The sequence below is a fragment of the Vespula vulgaris genome, chromosome 4, assembly GCF_905475345.1.
Source record: "Vespula vulgaris chromosome 4, iyVesVulg1.1, whole genome shotgun sequence".
In the NCBI taxonomy this organism is placed as follows: Eukaryota; Metazoa; Arthropoda; class Insecta; order Hymenoptera; family Vespidae; genus Vespula; species Vespula vulgaris.
The window spans coordinates 5,921,087-5,939,662 of NC_066589.1; the positions used below are offsets into that span (position 1 = coordinate 5,921,087).

Genomic DNA, 18,576 nt, shown 5'->3' on the forward strand with positions numbered 1-18,576 from the left:
CGCATCGTTAAAGTAATCGTTAGTTATACGTTTCGATCGTATTTATAACGATCTATTTCGACCGATTTAGACAAACAATCTCGTACGGTTTCTCTCTTGTCTCTCTCTCTCTCTCTCTTCCTTTCTCTCATTCTGTCTTTCTCATTCAAAAATCATGATCGTCTCGAGTAATCCACAGTTCAAACTTTACTATGGGTCGTTTCAATTATCGTTGTTTCGATCGTGTAGGCTCAACGACCGTGCTAATGCCAGTGAAAACAAATAATAATGAAGAAAGCTGACAATGAATAAGTACTTGTAAACAAGATAATAAATTACAACTCTAAATGATTATTTTATGTTGAGCATATATACATTACAAATAAAAGAACGGGACAAGGTAGGAGGAACTATACCTATCTATTTATAGTAAATTCGAAATGTATGCTTAACGAAATTATACAAGAAGACAATTTCACGCGCATTTCACGTTTCACAAATATAAATATATCTACCTACTTACCTATTTCCTTTCTTTTTTTCTTTTCTCTTTTTGTTTCGTTTTTCTCGCTTTACGATTTACAATTTTTTAATCGCCCAAATAAAAATATATTGAAATATTTTAAACGATAGAGACAGAAACAAGAAAAATATATATATACACACACACACATACACACATGTATATATACCTATACATTTTCAATTCTCTCCGTAATTCGTACTCGAATCACTGAGTCATTCGAAGCACGTCGTTGGAACGATAATCGAAGAAAATATTTAAAAAAAAGACGAAGTGAGGGTTACAACGGTGAGGTAGGGAGGTAAGACGAGGTGGGGAATGGAAAGGGGGGGGCGGGTGTTGCGGTAGACTGGTAGAAAGGGTGTTCGCGCATCTTCCCGTAGGAAAAAGATAGGCGGACCCTTCCTTCGTTCACATCCTCATAACGCGGTAGTCATTTTAAACGACTCTTTTTCTCTCTCTTCCTCTCATGCCGGAGAGACCACCCATCGTCAAGGAGATCATCGCGTTCCTTTCTTCGATTGCTGTTCGTTTTTTGGCATTTCTACTTAAACCGTAGCCAAAATAAAAAAATTAAAAATCAGTTTCTTGAAAAGATCTTTTTTTTTCTTCTTCTTCTTCTTCTACCTTTTTTTTTTATTATTTCTATTGATATACTCTATATTCCATTAACGCGTTTAAAATCTCTAATATCTATCGGTAACGAAATAATACGGATAATCACAAATTAATGGATATTAAATGGTTCACCGGTTAATAATATTAAAGAAGATTAACCCAAGTTTTTTGTTTCTTTTTTCTTTTTGTCGAGTTCAATCGTCTCCCATCAATTACGATTTTATTCCCCTTTTTTCTTTCATCCCGTACGCCATCTTCTTCTTTTCGTTTTTTTTTTCTTTTTCTTTTTTCGTTTCTTTTTTTTTTTTTTAATATTTTTATTTTTATTATTATAACCGAGGTAGGTATGTTTCTGGATCTACTAATTGGTCGTAAAGAAAATTATGTTCGAACAAGGGGCGGAGGGAGGGCGTCCTCTCTCGAAAGATCCTCTCACGAGGTCGTAACAGATACCGACTCGTCTCCATTATTTCTTTTTTTCTTTTATTTTTTCCTTTTTGCTTTTTCTTTTTTTTTTCTTCCTTTAGTGTTTTTCTTTTCGCACGATTTTTCCTCCCGTGATTTTTCTCCCTTCCTTTCCTTCCGCAAATCTTTTCACCATTCGATCGTTTAAGATCTTGTAAGAACATTGTTGTTTTCATTCACAGTTACAATTGAACAGAGAAGATCATTACAGTGATCTAAAAACATATCATATGACTTTGTTCCATATAGTACTTATTTACTTACTGACATATCTAAGTATACTACTTGGAAATAAATCAACACGAACTTTGAAGTAAAAACTATTCGTTCGTCGTGTCAATTGTGGCATATGACGATGTGATGTTATGTTTTTCTTTTATCAATATTATATAGAGTTTACTTTGGTTATCTCGTCAGTCGTATCAGAATCGTAGAAGAGGAAACATCTCGTTAGAGAGAACTAAGTTTAATAATAATTTCCAAATATTCTTCGTATCAAGAGTAATGTGTAATTATATTTAATTTATATCAATGAAATATATATATATATACTTAATGAATATATTAGTATAATTAATGAAATATATATATAATTAGATAACAATTAGATAGATTAACTAGATAACAATTTAATATACACATATATATATAAAATCTAAGTAATTTTATATAAATTTATATCCCGAGAAGGTATTAGAGATAAAAAATTCGTTCGATCGATCAAACCCGATGATTGGAGTCGAGTTAACGAGAAGACGGTAGCACACGATCGACGTTCGTTTACAAAATTTTCATCCGCGAGTCGGGAGCGTTACTCGCTCGAGATGCCGATGGTGGTGGCAAATATATTATGCCTCTCGTAAAATTAACTTTTTACGATCATTTTATGGTCGCGTTGGCGCGCGCGAGAGCGCTGTCCGTCGATGCTTACAACAAGTGCACGGTTGTAGGTGCAGGAGAGTTTGCCAGAGCGCACGCGAAAGAGAAAGAGAAAGAGAGAAGGACAGAGAAAGAAAGAAAGAAAAAGAGAGAGAGAGAGAGAGAGAGAGAGAGAGAGAGAGAATAATTCTCACAGCTGAACGTCGTCGCAAAGGGGCTCGTGCCAGCTCGTCACGGATCTCTTTCATCATACGCGTCGGTAGAAGAACACTGTAACCGTTTTTATAGACCACCGATTCTGGCCGATCGTTATGATTTTATGTCGAATAGCGCCTCGATCCAACGATATAATCGTTTAATTTTCCTTCATTGACAGGTGAATGCGAAACGTGATCAAAAGAATCTTGTATTTTGCATTCGTCTCATCTATCATCGATCCTTCATCCTTTCTCTCGAAATCCTCGATCTTTACCGATCTCTCTTATCTTCTTCGTATGTTGTATTAGATTCTATGTATTTTTTTTTTATTTTCTTCTTTTTACTTCATCAGTGTCATCATTTTCTGTTTTTTTTTTTTCTTTATTATTATTTCGTTAATGAACTTATCCTTCTTAATCATCATATTTCTGATGCAGTCTCGTTCAATTGTATAATATTTTTTATTAGTTACTACGATTTTATTTCTTTTGTTGTTGCTGTTGTTGTTGTTCAATTAATGAATGGTACTTTCTTTTAGACACTTCACTGCTACGAAATTTCATGCGATTATAATTAACACTTCTTATAGATTTTGTTTTTATGATTTTTTCTTATCGGGTATCACGCTACTTCGTAAATTTCTTCCTTTATGTCATTCAAATTAATTGACCATATTTTTTTCTTTCTTTTTTTAAGTATTATTAACACAGAATTTTTCATTAATTTGTTCATTTTATATCCAGCTCTGTTATAGTAAATATTCGTTTTGTTTGTTTGTTTGTTCATTTCTTTCTTTCTTTTCTTCTTTCTCTCTTCACCGTCGATGCCACGCGTCGTGTCATCCACTTCTTGCGTCACTAATTATCCTCGCTTAGATTAACGACGTGAAAAAGTCGAGAAACGTAGTAACACTAACGCTCTTAAATTTATCACGGTCGTCTCGTTTTTAATCAAATCGCTTGACGCATAGAAATCTCGATGATAACCAAAGATTTTCTTTTCGCGTAGGTTAAATATCAAACGTGTTGACGACGAAACGAACAGACGTAAGAACACGAACTGAACGAACTGAAGGGACGACACGGGAATAAATATTCCCTCGGGAGGACTCCCCCTTTCGAACTTAGCTTTCTTTTCGTCGAATGCTCAGAAGAAAAAAAAAACGTGACAAAAGAAAAAAAAAAAAGAACAAAAAAACCGATCGCAGCCGAACCAGATCAGGTAAGTAAGTGCCTAAATTTCACCCGAAAAATTTGGGTCACAGCTTGCGACAGAGGCGTTTCGAAATCTTACGAATTTCGTTCTTTTCGTTCTTTTCGTTCTTCGTTTTTATTCGTACATGTTAAAACGACGGATATTTTTCCGAAAAATACGAGTTCGAAAAAGAAAAACAAGATGAACGAATAAAGGGGGATAAGGAATAGAAAAAGGGAAACGACGAAGGTGATTTCGAAAGTTCCTTGGAAAGCTGCCAGTCGCAAGCAGCCAAGAGCGAGTTCCGTGAAACGCATCGGCTTGGTTGCAAACAATTTATATTTATGAAGCTATTACGAAGGTGGTCTTTCAACCGTCTAAAAAAAGGGATTAACTCGGTGGTATTGTCTTGGAACGTTCGAACGTACGTAGGTATATTAGATCGTTAAAAATCAGAATCTCTTTTGAGACACACACTCTTTCTTTCTATTTTTTTTTTCTTTCTTTCGATCTATCTATCTCTCTCTGTCTTTCTCATCTTCTCTTGATATATAATTCATACTTCGCGGTTCTCCGTCTGCGATTCTTGGATCTGGTATCGTATCTATGCAAACGCATGTGCATTTGACCGGGTGTATATTTATGTATATAGCTATTATATGTACGATGCCAGCTTGTTTATGCAGATGTCTGTAGTCTTTCCATAGAGTAACGTACGTTCGGTGGTTTACATTCGAGCGCGTTCCTGTCGTTTATACGCGTCCTCACTTCGATAGAAAAAGAAAGATAACATTTTAGAACGTATTTATCGTAAATTATTCGTATTATAATTCCAATGATATTTTTTCTATATTTGATGTCATCCTTCGAGACGATTAAATAAAATTTCTAGTACTAAGTGATTGTATATGATTAACTATAAACATAACGTAATTATATCATAATCATAACTAACTATAATTTTATTTCAATTGGATTGTCGAATATCGTCTAATCGTTATATACATTTCTGTAACGTTCATATTATTTCGTTAGAGGGAGAGGAAGGAAAGGGTTAGAATAAAAAAAAAAAGAAACAGAAAGAACAATAAAAAAATATGCCCTTGTTCGAAGATGGAGCTTTTGTTAGGGGGAAAGAAAGAGTTCGTTTTTTCACATGCATAGAGACACACATACGTAGACATTCGCACGTGTCCATGAATCTTGCTTGCGGTTTCTCAGAGGCAAACGTGTGTTTACGTGAGCCGGCGAAAACCGAGACTGAATTCTGAAAGAGCTCCGGGCTCCGACGCCGACGACGCGATCATATTATTTTGTTTGAATTATTTATAGAGCGTTGCGCGTAGTGGCAGACCGAATGGGAGATATATAAGAATAAGAAGGAAAAAAAAATAGAAGGAGAGAGAATAAGCCTAAGTGTATCAGAGTATGCTCTATGCGACGTTTTTTAATGCATGATAAATATAATACACGGACGTGATGCTGATTCATTCGATTTGACAAAAAGAATCTTCCACTTTTCAGCATCCACTTTTTTATTTCAACATTACTAATAAACTCATAAACTATATATATCTCGTGTTATCACGTTATCCGTCATGATCGTATAAAAAAAAAAAAGAAAAAAAAAAAAGAAAAAAAAAAAGGAATTGAACGAAGATGCATCTATTAGCAGAAAAACCGTATAATATGAAAGGAAAAAGAAAAGGGAAAAAAAAATAAATAAAAGAAAAAAAATTCGTGAGCGAAATGAAAAAAAGGAAAGGACTTAACGGTTGATAACCCTAGAGAAAATATTATTACAAATTCGTAAGACAAGAGGCGAGGCGAGAAAAGAAACAAGATAGGAGGCGACGAAAGATGGAAAGAAGGAGGATATATATATATATATATATATATATATATATATATGTATATATATATATATATATATATATATATATATATATATAGAGAGAGAGAGAGAGAGAGAGAGAGAGAGAAGCAAAGAAAGATCCTGAGAGACTTTGCCTGATGAGGACGGTTCCCATGACAACGCAACCCCAGGAACACGAAACGGTCTAGCCATCCTTGACTCAATACCGACTCGCCATATACTCACGTACCTCCCGTTCAAACTTACCACCACCTTCTCATTGTTGAAACCCTCTTAAGCTTTCTTCCATTCCTTCATACCAGCCCATCCCTTTGCCCTTACCCACGTGATACACCCTGAACGTTTACTTTATTCCTCCCTCTCTCTTTCTTGCTCTGTCTCTTTCTTTTTCTTTCTTTCTTGCACACTATGGCTTTATATCGTATATACATGTAACGGGACGTGGATACACACAGAATACAAACTAGCAGTTACCGACCAAAAAAAAAAGGGAGAGAGAAAGAAAATGAGAAAAAGAGAAATCGAAAGAGAGAGAAAGAGAAAGACCCAGGGAAATACCGTTCGGATTGGTAATCGCTTTATTATGGGTATTGTCCTTTGTCAAACCGTGGCCCATCGTAGAAAAAATATAAGCTTATGTACGACTACTCATTAATTTTATGATTTTGAAAAGGTTGCTGTACACGCAGGTACCTACAGTTTACATAATCTTAATCTTTCACTGCAGTATTTCTCTGTCCCTTTTCTTTTTCCATTTCTTTACTTTTCCTTTCTCAAAAGGAGAAATATCTAAAGAGTACCCGTCATATTTCTTATATTTATTCTTATAATTGTGTTTATTTTTAGAAAGTGTATATATTTGTTGTATACTTTAATTTATAGATGTATATATATTTAGATCCTTATTTACAGCTTTAAAAATATATTTAACTGTTGTTATACCTATTAGTTGTAAATACCAGGTACAGTATAGAGAAAATAGATTAGAAAATGTGCAATATATTACTAACGTAGATCCTTTTGGATTTGTAAAATCCCTTTTACCTGGAACGTCATTAACTAAATATTTTTAAACTGTTCACAATATTATCGTCTCAAACAAAAATTGCTTTTCAACGAATGAAATTATGCAGCCGGTTGATAGCTTTAATGAAGAACCTTAATAAAAGGAGGAAGGATCAGACATACATGCTGCATCAAAGAGAGAATTTCTATCGGTGTGTTTGCATGGTTGGAGCAGTACGGTATATCGTCTCTCTTTCTCTCTCTTTCCATCTTTCTATCTTTCTCTCACCCTCTTTCTCTCTCTCTCATACTCATAGCATCAAGCGAGAGCAATGGCCAGCCATATTGGAAGCGCTTGGGAGAATCAAGGAAGCTGATTGGCTGCCCTACCATAGCGTCTGCCTCCGAAACGAGAGGGCGTCGCGGTGCAAGCTCTCTATAGCCGAAAGGCGTCTCGACGCTTCGCTAAAAATGGCACGCGTCACGTCCCGCGTGTTATGGGATTCGATCCTTCTTTTCTCTCTCTCTCTCTCTTTCTCCGTTTCTCTTTCGCCTTCTCTCTCTTACTCCAGTTCCATCTATATTCGTTACGCTTCGATACATTTCGATGCACCCCAGCGAAGCAAAAAGGGTGTAATTTTTATACGTCGAATTATTCGACGAACGAATATGAAAAATTCTTTTTTCGATGGATAAACAAATACATTTTATTTCACAAGTAATTATATAAATAATATCGTAATGACTGATCCTCTGAGTTTAAAGATTGAATTTTTCAAGTTAAGATATTTCGGATGAGAGAAGACGACGCTCTAGATTTGTGGAGAGCGAAATCTCATTTAAACTTTAGACTGGAAATGAAGGGAGATAAAGAACACCAATGGAGATAATGAAGTAAAGCTTGAAGAAAGTAGAACTTGGTGGATGGTTGCAGACTACTCGCGAAAGGGATAGAGAATGTTCGTACGTTGATAGAGATAAGAAATGAGAGAGGGGAAAAGAAATGAGAGATTTCAATTAAGAAAACTTTTACTCTTTCAATCTAGGAGAATAAAAGTTACGAATATATTTGAATGAAATGAAATCGGTATATATATGTATTATATATATATATATATATATATATATATATATATATATATATATATATATATATAGTAGATTCAATGCGATGTCGATTATACTATATACATATATATATACATATATATAATATTATATATGTAATATACTCGGTTTTTTTTTCTTCTTTTCTTTTTTTTTCTTTTGTTAAGAAATATCTATTTTTGTAAATGTTGTCGATCGTTCTAACTTGGGCTCTAGATCGCGAGTCTTGAGAGGCGTGTTACTCACTCACTGAAAATCCTTATGCTCCATATAAACATCCCCTGCGGGATAAGGAGGCGATAAATATCGATCCATTACAGAGCTTATCGAAAGCGTCCGTTAAAGTCACTCGAGAGTAATAAAAATCAGCGATCGGAAGGGAGGTAGAGGGGTCAAGGTTAAGTATCGTGTATCTTCTTTTACAATTTTATTCGTTCGAGTTCCGTATTTCGATTATCGCGAGTATTATTACGTTGCTACATGATACGATGTTGATACTTCACTATTTTATCTTCAAGTATGGATTTTAAATGTAAGTAGGTATTACCTATATGTGTACATATATATATATATATATATATATATATATATATATATATATATATGTAGTCTAAGACTTGTCGTTCGTTAACGAGTATGAACACCAAATTCAACATAGAGATACTGTCTGACTATCGTCAGAGAATATTCTGAATTAATTACGAGATTTAATTACGCGCCAAGTACTTACTTTGACGGCAGAGAAGCGGAGCGTGTAATTGACAAATAACCGGCAGACCTTCGAAATGTTCCATAGATATAGCTCATATGTGTCCCTTGTTACCTATACATACAGAGTGTCTCGATTACAAATTTGTTAAATAGAAAAAACAAAGACGATTTTAAATTAAATTCAATAAATTATATACTTCAAAACCCTAACTATTAATTAGAATCGTTTTTAACGTTGAAACCTGATCAGGATCGAGCGATGATATTAAAAAAAAAAATTATTTCAAGGGAAAGAGAAGTATAATTTTCTTCAATTTTTTTCCTAATAAATTAAAGACGATTGTATAGTTAATGGACAACACGTTCATTGTTCAGAAATATCTATTACTTAAATCAGTATCGAAGTTTTCAAATCTTTTCAAGTATAATTATCGTGAAACTACGATAAGTTTTATCGACGAGACGAAAGATGGGTAATAGGAGATTTTTTATTCGTTGGTTCAACGTAAATAGGAGTATACAATAAATGCGCTAAAGAACACCCTGTATATAAATATGAGCTTGTGTGAGTAAGACACCCCTTAGCGACGAAAGAGATGGCTGGAAAGCAAGAGCTTTCTCGTGTCCGGCTGTTCTACGCCCTCGACCAATCTCCACCATTCTGTACACACATCGAAAAACTACATCGTCTGTTTTTTCAAGCTTGCCCTTTCCTCGTCCTTTGCTCCCTTTATCTCTCTCTTTCTCTTTCTATTTCTTTATAGAACTACCCCCTGTTAAATCTCCAATCCCTAATCTTTCGCGTGGCACGTCCTGCCCACATTTTGTCAATCCTGTGGCTTACAGTTCTTTCCCCTTTTTTTGCTTTTTTTCTTCTTCTTCTTTTTTTTTTCTTAAATCTATCCCGCCCTAAAAAGTCAAACATTTTAATCTTAAGTTTTGCCTCTTAATTTGTGGAATTTCAAGAATATCTTCGAGTCACTGTTGTTTCTTTAAGCGTTTTATATTAACGATAAAAAAAATCATTTCGAGTTAAAAGTAGAATGAAAGAAAATGAATATACGTGGATAGACAATGATTAGTAATTAGAACTTTCTCATCTCTTAAAAAAATGTCAATGAAATTATACGAATGGCATCGGCTGCAAATTATTTTTTTGAAATAAATTTCATACTTGATTCTCAATCATCGTTGATTCATACTATCCTCAAAAAAGAAACATAATTATCACATGTTTGTAATTATTGAAAAATATTTTTCTATGCAATGTAATGTGTAATCGATTTGTTTATATTTAACTGAAAATATTTCATAAGATTATTCTTAAAAAATAAGAGAGTAACAACATCTTATATATCATATAGATCAGAAAGAGAGAGAGAGATAAAAAAATATATATATACACGTGTGTGTGTGTGTGTGTGTGTATGGAAAGAAAGAGAGAGAGAGACGCATAACATTTTTCGTGGAACGTCGTAAAGCGGTTTTCAGTTTTCAACACCGTGAATGAACGTAGTCTCCGTTCCATCTTCCGCATAACTTTCTTCATCTACCTTTCTTATACCCATACCTTGTTCCCGCCATTTCCATCTCCTTTCATCTCGAACCCTCGCGTAGCTACGCCATAAACTTACCACCGGAGATTCGACGGCGACGGGAGGCAAAACTTGAAGAGAAAGCATATCTATTCGGTTTCAACTTTGAGTTTGTGAGGAAATCGAAATTCGTTTTTCGAATTGGATTAGATATTCCTCACCTCTCTATTTGTATGTAGTCTTCTTATCTATTCCTATCTTGAAAAAGCACGAAAAGGATTTTATTTGTATTTTCAAGCACGTAGATTGAAAAAAAAATAATAACAAAATGAAGTAAAAATGTTTTATAATAATAATTAATCGATTTTATATCGGGCGACAAATTTTGATAAATGTATTTAAGTACCTTACTATACAAAGTTCGATATTATACATTATAGGTACTTAGTGAATTTGTAAGTACTTTTTAAGAGTAAGTTTTTTAACGTTGAAAGTGCATTGAGCGAGTAGTTATAGACTGTCTTCCCATTAAGCGATGTACAAGCTATGGAACTTTATACCTGGTGCGATATAAGCTACTAAAGCTCGCATAAAAGCTCGCAAGAGTGCGAGCTTTATCCGTTACGAGGGACCTTTGAAAAAAAAATCGTGGAAAGTCTTGAAAAAAGACGTGGTAGATTTATTATAAATATACATACATATATATATATATATATCTTATATATTTTATTTTATATATTTTATTATTTCTTTGTTTCAGGCTGAAGTTTTCCTTCTTAAACCTGTAGATAAAAGGCCTCAAAGTGTTCGGCGCCGTGGAAACGCCGTTTCACCCGTTCGAGCTGTGCAGGTTAATATTTATTTGTCATATATTATTTCATTCGTATAAAAAATATCTCAGATCGTATGTTCAATGGATACATTTAATCGTTCTTAAAATGATGAACTTTTTTCCTGCGTGATTCCATTTTTCTCTTGAGGTTTGTGATATAATAAAAAAAGTTTTTTTTAGCCTTATCTCTCCCATAACATCGTGTATCAGAGAAATTACTTTTTTTTATATATGTAGATACGTAGATATGTACATTGTCAAAGGAAAATAATTGAGAAAGTAATCGTTATTTAATTTAATTTCAAACCTTTAATATTATCGATATTTCATCGATTAGATAACTTTCATCTTTCAGCATCTATCGTAAAATATGATTCGATTGATTTTAATATCTCATTACGAAAATCGAGAAAAAGAAATATTTTAAGTTCAGGCATGTACTCACCTATCTATTCGATTGAAGAATATCGATGAATCAACCTTACGTTTTCTATTATTTTAGGTTTTCCCGCGTGTACCAGCCCGGAACACTGGCCGGTATACAAGGTGAGATTCTAATCAAATCATTTATAATTATTATTTAATGAGTCAAATATATTTTCGAAACACCCCGTCCATTATAGGGTTGGAACTATCCAAATAAATCGATATTATACAAACGTTTCTCATAATAAATGCAAATCAAATTCCAAAAGGATTAATCAAGAAACACGATTCGCGAAATATAATGTCTGTACTATATAAGTACGTCTAATGTTATAAAATATATTCGAATAAAAAAATTCAACGAATATTTCCAACCCTTTTTTAATTATTCATTTTATACTTTTTGCATATCGAGAAAAAAATACACGCGAATACTTGGCAATCGCTGATCGTGCAGCTGTAATAAAAAAAGAAAAAAAATAGAAAAAAAGAAAGAAAAAATGTGGGGAAAAAAGACGAAGAGGAAAAAGAAAAGAAAAGAAGAAAAAAAACATATGTAAAATCTTCGTAGAACGGAGAAGAATTATTCGTCCGTAAAATCTACTTTTAAAGTGTATCTCCAAAAGTATGTCTAAGTGCCTATCGTTTATCATTCCCAGACAAATTATTCGCAGTAAACAGAAGAAGATTGTACGTAGGTATACTAACGTCGTCGTATTAAAGAGCATAGTTACTAAACCACGGATATAACCTATAAATGGGCGTAGTGCTATAAAGTCCATTCATGATCGCGTACAACAAACGTCGGCCGGTTCGCGTCACCCGCTCGTACGGGATTTATCGCGTTGCTATTCGTAAAGTGTCTTTCCTTCGAGTTGGCACGTTGGTGTGTAAATAAGTACACGATTTCCCGTGAGATTTTTCTCGTTCGCGTTGTTTTCAAAGTTTTAACTGCTAGAGGCGTGGGTAGGAAAAGGAGGATGAAGTGAGGGGGGTGGGAGGAGAGAGGTAAGTCGGTAGACGACTTTTTTCTCACGTTTTTATCGTTAAATCTCTATCCGGAATTATAAGTTTTCGATTTTAAAGGATTGAAAAAATTAATAATTGTGAGAGGAAAAAATCCAAAGAAAAAAAAAAAAAAGAGAGAAAGACAAAAAAAGAAACACATACGAGACAGAGATTAGCGTAATTATCGTTTAATAATAATTAACGAGAAATTTAAAAAATATTTCAACAAAAAATCGGTCGACGATTCGATTGGGCGCGTTGTTCCCGCGCATGATGCTATCTGGTGGCGCGCGGGACAGATGAATGGATGGATGGATGGATGGATGGATGGATAGGTAGGTGGATGGATGGGTGGGTGGGTGGGTGGACGAACGAACGGATGGACGGACGGATGGACGGATGGTCGCTCGGACGAAAAGCGTGTGTGCAGTCAGAGTTGTTGTCAGACCGTTTTACTTTACTGCCCATAAAAGTACATACCGAGATTTAGACTGCACAATACTGGCATGACGTATTGCCGTCTCTCTTTCCCTATTTACCACTCTATCTTTCTATCCCTGTTTCTCTCTGTCTCTCTGTCTCTTTCTCTCTTTCCGTCTCTTCCTCCCTCCTATACGTTTGCCACGGTTATCCGTGCAACGCGTAGGATACTAACGCACCACGCGGACACTACACATGCTATCCTCATCACAGGGGTGTGATCCACGAGGTCGTTTCTTGGAGTACGCATGCGATTAGGCGGGAACAGTATTATCCGGGATCAAATCGAGATAGATAGGATTCTTCGAACATTGATATCTTATAATATCCAAGGGGAAAAATATAACTGATAAAATTATGTTTCTATCAAGAGGAACAGGCATTTCATATAAATATCCATCGGTTTATTTGGAACCGATCCAAAGATCACGTCTGTATCATCTATCCTTTTTGATAGGATCATCGACGATAGATAGCGGCATAAATCAGACAGCTAAGTTCTCTTCCTCATTAGTGTCGTCATAAGAGAGGAGGAAGAAGAGATTCAAGAATGCGTGGCGGGGTTTGCGGTTGACGCACCTGCCGTTCATTCGTCGCTTCGATCCAGGTCATCGGCTACATAGTCAAGACGTGTTTCCTTTTTGTCTTGGTAGGAAGATTTTGGGAAAGAGCGCGATATACCGTTGAGAGGGCAGAAAAGTCTGTAACGTTCTACGGGCATCTAACGTGGATGAGAGAAAGAGAGAGATAAAAGAAAAGAGGGGGTTCAGAGGGAGAGAGAGAGAGAGAGAGAGAGAGAGAGAGAGAGAGAGAGAGAGAAGAAAAGTGAAAGAGGAAGAGGGATGATAGAAAGAGTGGGAGGTAGAAGCGAGAGAGAGAGAGAGAGAGAAAGAAAGGGAAAGAGAAAGAGAGGGCAGATTAGAGCATACGAGTTTTCGTTGGTAGAGGGGGAACAGCGGTGGGAGTAGAGGAGGGAGGGAATACGTTCGACAGCGTAGATCTAGTATTGAAACGTTCCACGAGATAGCGCGAGTGTCGCCTTCCAGTCCGTTCGGCTCAGAGCAGTGGACAGAGCTCTCAGTTGACGCTCGGCTCGGCTCAGCGAGGCCAACGAGAAGAAAGGAGACTTGCCATGTGTGCGTATGCGCGATCGTGTATGTGTCGTCTTTTCGGGAGAAACTCGATGAAGGTAAATCCCGCTACGTTTGCCTTTTGAAGGAGACCGCTACACGTATACATATATCTTCGAATGGTTTTACTTCTCTACGTGGAAAAAAAAACCCTGTGTTGCAGTAATCTCTTCTTGGGATACTACCTGGATTCGGAAGCGCGAAAGGGAGAATAAACTTTTTCTCCCTCTCGAAGAGCCTCGGTCAGGCCGATCAAAAACGTCCTCTTTTTCTTTCGAATATATCATTCTCTCTCGCTCTCTCGTACACTCACTATCTTGCCCGCTCGTTTTCCTATATATCTCTATATCTATATTTACGTCGATATATACATGTGTGTGTGTGTATACATATATACATATATATATACATATACCTCTCTCTTTCTATAGTATCTTTCTCTCTCTTTCTCTCTTTCTCTTTCTTCCTCTCTTTCTTTCTTCCTCTCTCTCTCTCTCTCTCCCCCTCTCTCCCCCTCTCTCTCTTGCTAACGAGTGGTGCGCACTGTGTTCCGAGTGACGTTCCTTCGGGAAAAGGACAGAGACTATAGTTATGAGGGTGTTGAAGACGACGACGACGACGACGACGACGACGACGACGACGACGACGGTGCTGACAGGTTCCGTCATTGAGGAAGGAGAAAGAGGGACGACACGCGGCCGGTGCATTCCCGCCGCTCGCGGAACGTCCGCGGTGACGTTCTTAGCGCAGTGAAACGATACAGCGATTGCCAAGTGAAAATTCTCGAGGAATTATCCTCGATAGTCGAGACTCGTTAAAACGCGAACCAACGATTCCCAGCGAACGGAAAGACGATTATCGAGTTTTATTAAATCGTGCTGTGTTTTTTTCCCTTTCTCTTATATATATCTCTCTCTATCTCTCTCTCCTGGACCATCGTGGATTCGGACACGACAACGATACTTGGAACGTGCATTCTGAATTTGGACATCCTGGTGGACACCTGTACCAACGATCTGGTCTGCACGTGGCTCCTGTCACCCGCCATTGTCGACCCGCTCGACGACGTTACGCTCATCGTCGTTTAACGGCCGACGCGACGACGCGACGACTTGGCTCGTATAATTTATCGCGCCTTCGTCCTCCGGCCGTTCTTCCGTCCCTCCCGCAATCCGCTCCTTCTCCTATCTCTGACTCGTTCCACCGACCCCTTTCTCTCTGCCCCCTCCGACCCTCCGCTCTCCCCTCCTTACCCGTGGTTCCTTACGATCGGTACGCGCGCTCTTTATTTACTCTCGGTCCGCCTCGCTATGCTCGCACCACCGGCGACGGCGAACCCTCGGTGCTGATCCTCGCACTTTGTCGCGCGCGTCCGCTCTTCGATGACGTACCGCATCGCTTCTCGCTGAACACCACCCGGTCGGTCGGTTCCTTCGAGCTTCTTCCTTTCCCTCCCCCAACCCCCTTTTATTCTCTTTTATCTCCCGCAACCCAATCTTCTCTCTACCATCACCTCCTCCTCCTCCTCCTCCTCCTCCTCCTCCTCCTCCTCCTCCTCCTCCTCCTCCTCCTCCTCCTCTTCCTCCGTCACCACCTGACATCTTCTACGATCGCTCGTCGGCGTGGGTGCCACGGTTTCGCCGTCGTCGTCCCTCGACATCGGCGTTATAACATCGGCAATAAACCGGCATCATCTGCACCATCACCGATCACGTGGCTTGCTCAACGGCTACGCTGTACGACAATGTGCACGCCGCGCCGCTGTGCGGCTCCGGCGTGGGCCACCCTGGCTCCGTCACGCCGATGGGGACAGCCACCGGAGCGGGGCATTCCACCGGGGTGACCTGGTGGACCATGATGAACGGTTCCCTGTACGACGAAAGTCCTCCGCCGGTACAACCTACAGCTTCGACTCTCGTATCGCTACAGCAGCAACAACAGCAACAACAACAACAGAGTTCAACTGCAGGCTCTCATCAGCAGCAGCAACCACCTCAACAACAACAACAAGCGACCACACCAACCTCCCCTGGTGTCCCAGCGTCATCAGGCACGACCGCACCATCGGCACCTTCAGCGAGCGCCAGCTCGACCTCACCGAGCGCCTCCTCGGTCGCGAGCAACAGCGCGACGGGACCGCTTCATATACCTGCGAAAAGACTAACGGCTACCCCAGGCGGTGCCAGCGGAGCCGGCTCGAGCTACGGGGAAGTATCCTGTGTCGAGGCATCATCGGTTGGTGCGGCTGGGGCCGCGGCATCGGGCGTGATACGACACTCGCACTCGTCCTCGGCAGGCTCGCAAGGCGGTTGGAGTTACAGTCCTCATCATCCGCAGGACTCGCATTACTCCTCCGCGGCGAGCGAATCCTTAAATCACCATCAAACATACGGGGCTAACAACCCCCCGACGTATTACAATCTGGCGGCCGATCCGACCTCGACGTCCGGTTCCTCGAGGGACAACCGGAAAACCGGATCTACGGTGACCTTTTGGTCGCCCGCAACCGCGACCGTGGCCTCGGCGGCCACTACTCCTGATTACAAGCCTTATAATTCTGCTGGAGCTGCTACCGTGAGCGGATCATCCAGCGGTGCGGCAGGTGGTACCTCCTCGGTCACGGCAGCGGCCACGGGACCACCCGATCCTACTGTATCATCCTGTCATCAGAGCAGTTTTGGCCAGAGCTGGTGTAATTACGCGCCTTACACCACTGCGAGGCATCATCATCCGGTTGATACAGCTGCTCATCATCATCCGCACTCGCAGCCGACTGTTCCATATCTAACACCCTCCGCGGCCGACGATCGGGGCAGAGTTGCAGCCGCGATGGTCGCCGCGGAAGGAACCTTTCCTCACGATGGTTATGGCGGACTAAGGAACTACGGGGCACCCGAGCCCGTCACTTCCAGTCCCTATCCACCCCCAGGTAAGCATCGACTCTGACTCCTCTTCCGTCTGTCTTTCTCTCTCTCTCTCTCTCTCTCTTTCTCTTTCTCTCTCTTTCTCTCTCTGTTCGAGCTTGCAACGTGCGAGCCGCGGCTCTGACTTTATTGGCGGCCGTAACTCGTAAAACTCAGGCGCGCGCCTCCGATCAGCTGATCTGTTCCAAGGCCCCGTGTCATCCTCCCCTCTTATCCTTTGCTCGCTACTTCTAACTATATTTCTCCTAAAAACGACGCACTATCCTACTTATGAAACCTATACCATCCTCTTTTTCTTTCCATCTTTTTCTTATCCTTTTTTTTTTCTTTTTCATACCGTATATTTTATTTTATTTTCACAGAATTTTCAGTCTATTTTATGATTTTCTCTCTCTCTCTCTCTCTCTCTCTCTCTCTCTCTCCTCTCTCTTTCTACATACACATATATATATGTATGTATATGTATCTACCTACACAATTCTTATTTATCGGCTAGATCGCTTCCACTTCAAAGTCGTACACACGGCGACCCGATAAAGCGAGTTATCGCTACTCGAGTTAATAGTATGCGTGAGCTAGAAAGAGAAAAAGAGAGGAAGAGAAGAGCGAGTGAGAGAAGGAAAGAGATGTGCGCGCGCAAGCGAGCTACGATGTGTATATATATATATATATCTGTACATACATATATACCATACATACAAAGTCTCTCAAAGGTGCTGCGTCTAGTGTACGCAGCTCCCAATAGATGGCAGCGCTATTATCTTTGCCCGTTCACTTCGTTCGCTGCAAGAAAGTGCCGCCACTTGCTTCCTATCGTCAACTCCATACACGTACGTTTCTATGCGTATATATATATATATATATATATATATATATATATATATATATATATATGGCATGTGTACGTATATATGTGTTCGTATAATGTTTCGTCCCGTTCTCTTATATACGAACGGACGAGCGACCGTCGAGTAACGAGCTCTCGAGCAGGTGGACTTGCAAAGCTTTTTTATATAAAAAAAAATCACTGTTCCCTTCTATTCGATTTATCGTCGAATTCGATCACATGAAATCTTCTTTTCACGTTTAATTAATCCTTTCGATTTCTTAATGACAGAACAGCTTTCGATTGAATCTTTTTCATAGATAATTTTCACAAAATCGATATATGGAATTCGCTAAGATTTTCTAAGAATTTATACATATACGTATACGTTGTAAAAATATTTCATTCTCTTTTGCCAAATGACCCGTGTAAATTTTAGGATTGCAATATAATAAACGATAACGTAAACGTTCGACATATTTTAAAGGAACCTGATATTCGATCGAGATTCCTTACCTCTTCCTGTTATACCTTATTCATAAGGTTGTTTGAAAGGAGCAGAAGTAGATATCGATTCGTTCCAATCGATGTTATTTTCTTGTTATATATGTACATATGCACATGCGATAAGTTTATACTGGTCGACGAACGTTGGACGGTGATATTCTTTTATCTAAAATATTCTCTCCCCTTGATTGTACTTGGTTATTCGCAAACACGATTCTACATTGTCCCTTTCAATCGTTTTATCATTTCTACGAGTTGAGATAGTTGGAAGAAAGTTTTTACGCGGGATAAATTCGGAAAATGATCTATGGATCTTTTTACGTAAGGACAATAAAATGAATGGAACGTTCGAT

At 38.7% G+C, this 18,576-nt stretch overlaps 1 protein-coding gene across 9 annotated transcripts in view; it reads left to right on the forward strand.

Moving 5' to 3' along the window:
* The window catches only part of LOC127063323 (homeobox protein abdominal-B-like), an 87,024-nt gene that overhangs the window by 60,851 nt on the left and 7,597 nt on the right, over positions 1 to 18,576 (forward strand). For 7 of the 9 annotated variants that reach the window (XM_050992944.1, XM_050992942.1, XM_050992941.1 and 4 more), the window contains 3 exons: positions 10,851 to 10,940; positions 11,425 to 11,468; positions 15,780 to 16,895. In XM_050992944.1, the coding sequence (XP_050848901.1) occupies positions 15,821 to 16,895 (1,075 nt within the window). In that variant the 5' untranslated portion in view covers positions 10,851 to 10,940; positions 11,425 to 11,468; positions 15,780 to 15,820. Of the gene's footprint in view, positions 1 to 10,850; positions 10,941 to 11,424; positions 11,469 to 15,548; positions 16,896 to 18,576 lie in introns of those variants that run through there. The other 2 variants (XM_050992939.1, XM_050992940.1) reach the window with 1 other exon arrangement.